Source organism: Pyrgilauda ruficollis, unplaced genomic scaffold (assembly GCF_017590135.1).
Source record: "Pyrgilauda ruficollis isolate IOZ18807 unplaced genomic scaffold, ASM1759013v1 scaffold12, whole genome shotgun sequence".
Lineage (NCBI taxonomy): Eukaryota > Metazoa > Chordata > Aves > Passeriformes > Passeridae > Pyrgilauda > Pyrgilauda ruficollis.
The window spans coordinates 12,585,711-12,586,815 of record NW_024510321.1 but is presented as its reverse complement, the minus strand read 5'-3'; the positions used below and the strand labels follow the sequence as shown (position 1 = coordinate 12,586,815).

Sequence of the window (1,105 nt, the reverse complement as noted above, 5' to 3'; positions counted from 1 at the left end):
CATTAAATAAGTTTATTAAGCACAACAGAGGTTGCTTATTAATTATCCGTGAAAAAATGTTCTCTTCTTTCTATTCGTTACGGCACAGAATTTTATACCTCTCCTCCTCTCTGTAAAACGGGGAAGTATGAGTACGGAAAGCGGCAGACTCCAGGCACGGTGGGAACGGCGTCGCTGCGGTCCAGCTGGTGGTTCTCGCTCAGCCCCGTAAGAGCCGACGCCGGTCCCGGTGAGCCGGGAGCGCGCCCCGCCAGGTGCGAGCACGGCGGGCCGGGAGCGCGGCCCCGCGCCGGGACAGGCCGGCCCCTCAGCGCGGCGCTGCGGGACTGCCCCGCGGGGATCCTCCTGCGCCGTCCCGCGGGCCGGCGACCACCGACACCCCCAGCCCGGCCCCGCCCCGCCCCGCGCGGATCCCCCCGCGCTGCCGCCGGCGCGGGGGTCGGGGGGCCCGAGCCCCCCCGGGCGGCGCGGCCGCTCCCGGTACCTGCGGGCGCAACTTTTCCCTCGCCGCCGTTCAAATGCGCTGCCGTAAAGCGCCCGTCTCCCGTGGCAACAAGGTTCCGGGCGAGCACTAGGTGTAGGAAGGTGATGTAAAAGTAAAACCACCCAGTGTCGTAAACCAGGTCCGGGGGGGAGGGGAGGGAGTGAGGGGGGCGGGCGGGGGAGGAGGTGACTGGAGCATTTAGACACCAGCGAGCGGATCATGGCGGATGGCCCCAGGTGTAAGCGCAGGAAGCAGCCGAACCCGCGCCGCAACAACGGTCAGTCACCCGCGGGGCAGCGCCGCGGCCGCGCTGGGGCGGCGGCGGGGCCGGGGCGGGGGCCGGGCACAGCCGTCCCGAGCGCGCAGGGGGGAGGTCGGGCGGGCGCCAAAGTAATTCCCCCGCCGCGGCTCGCCGGGAGCGCGGCTCCCTCCGCACCGTTATATCCGCTACCTGCAGCCTGCCTCGCCGCCGCCTCCCTCCTCCGCCTAGCGGTGCCTCCGCACTCCGCCGCTGTCCGGGACCGTTACACGCTGCTTCCCCCTCAAGCCCCGCGACCGCCCCGCCGCCGGCAGCGGGCTCGGGGGCCCCCGGCCGCGCCGCCGCCCTCCGGCCCGGGCGGG

At 71.6% G+C, this 1,105-nt stretch overlaps 1 protein-coding gene across 3 annotated transcripts in view; it reads left to right on the top strand.

Moving 5' to 3' along the window:
- Window positions 1-583: 583 nt before the first annotated feature.
- Window positions 584-1,105, top strand: part of ZEB1 (zinc finger E-box binding homeobox 1) — a 122,491-nt gene continuing 121,969 nt past the window's right edge. For all 3 annotated transcript variants that reach the window (XM_041487023.1, XM_041487005.1, XM_041487034.1), the window contains exon 1: window positions 584-761. In XM_041487023.1, the coding sequence (XP_041342957.1) occupies window positions 704-761 (58 nt within the window). In that variant the 5' untranslated portion in view covers window positions 584-703. The remainder of the gene's footprint in view (window positions 762-1,105) is intronic.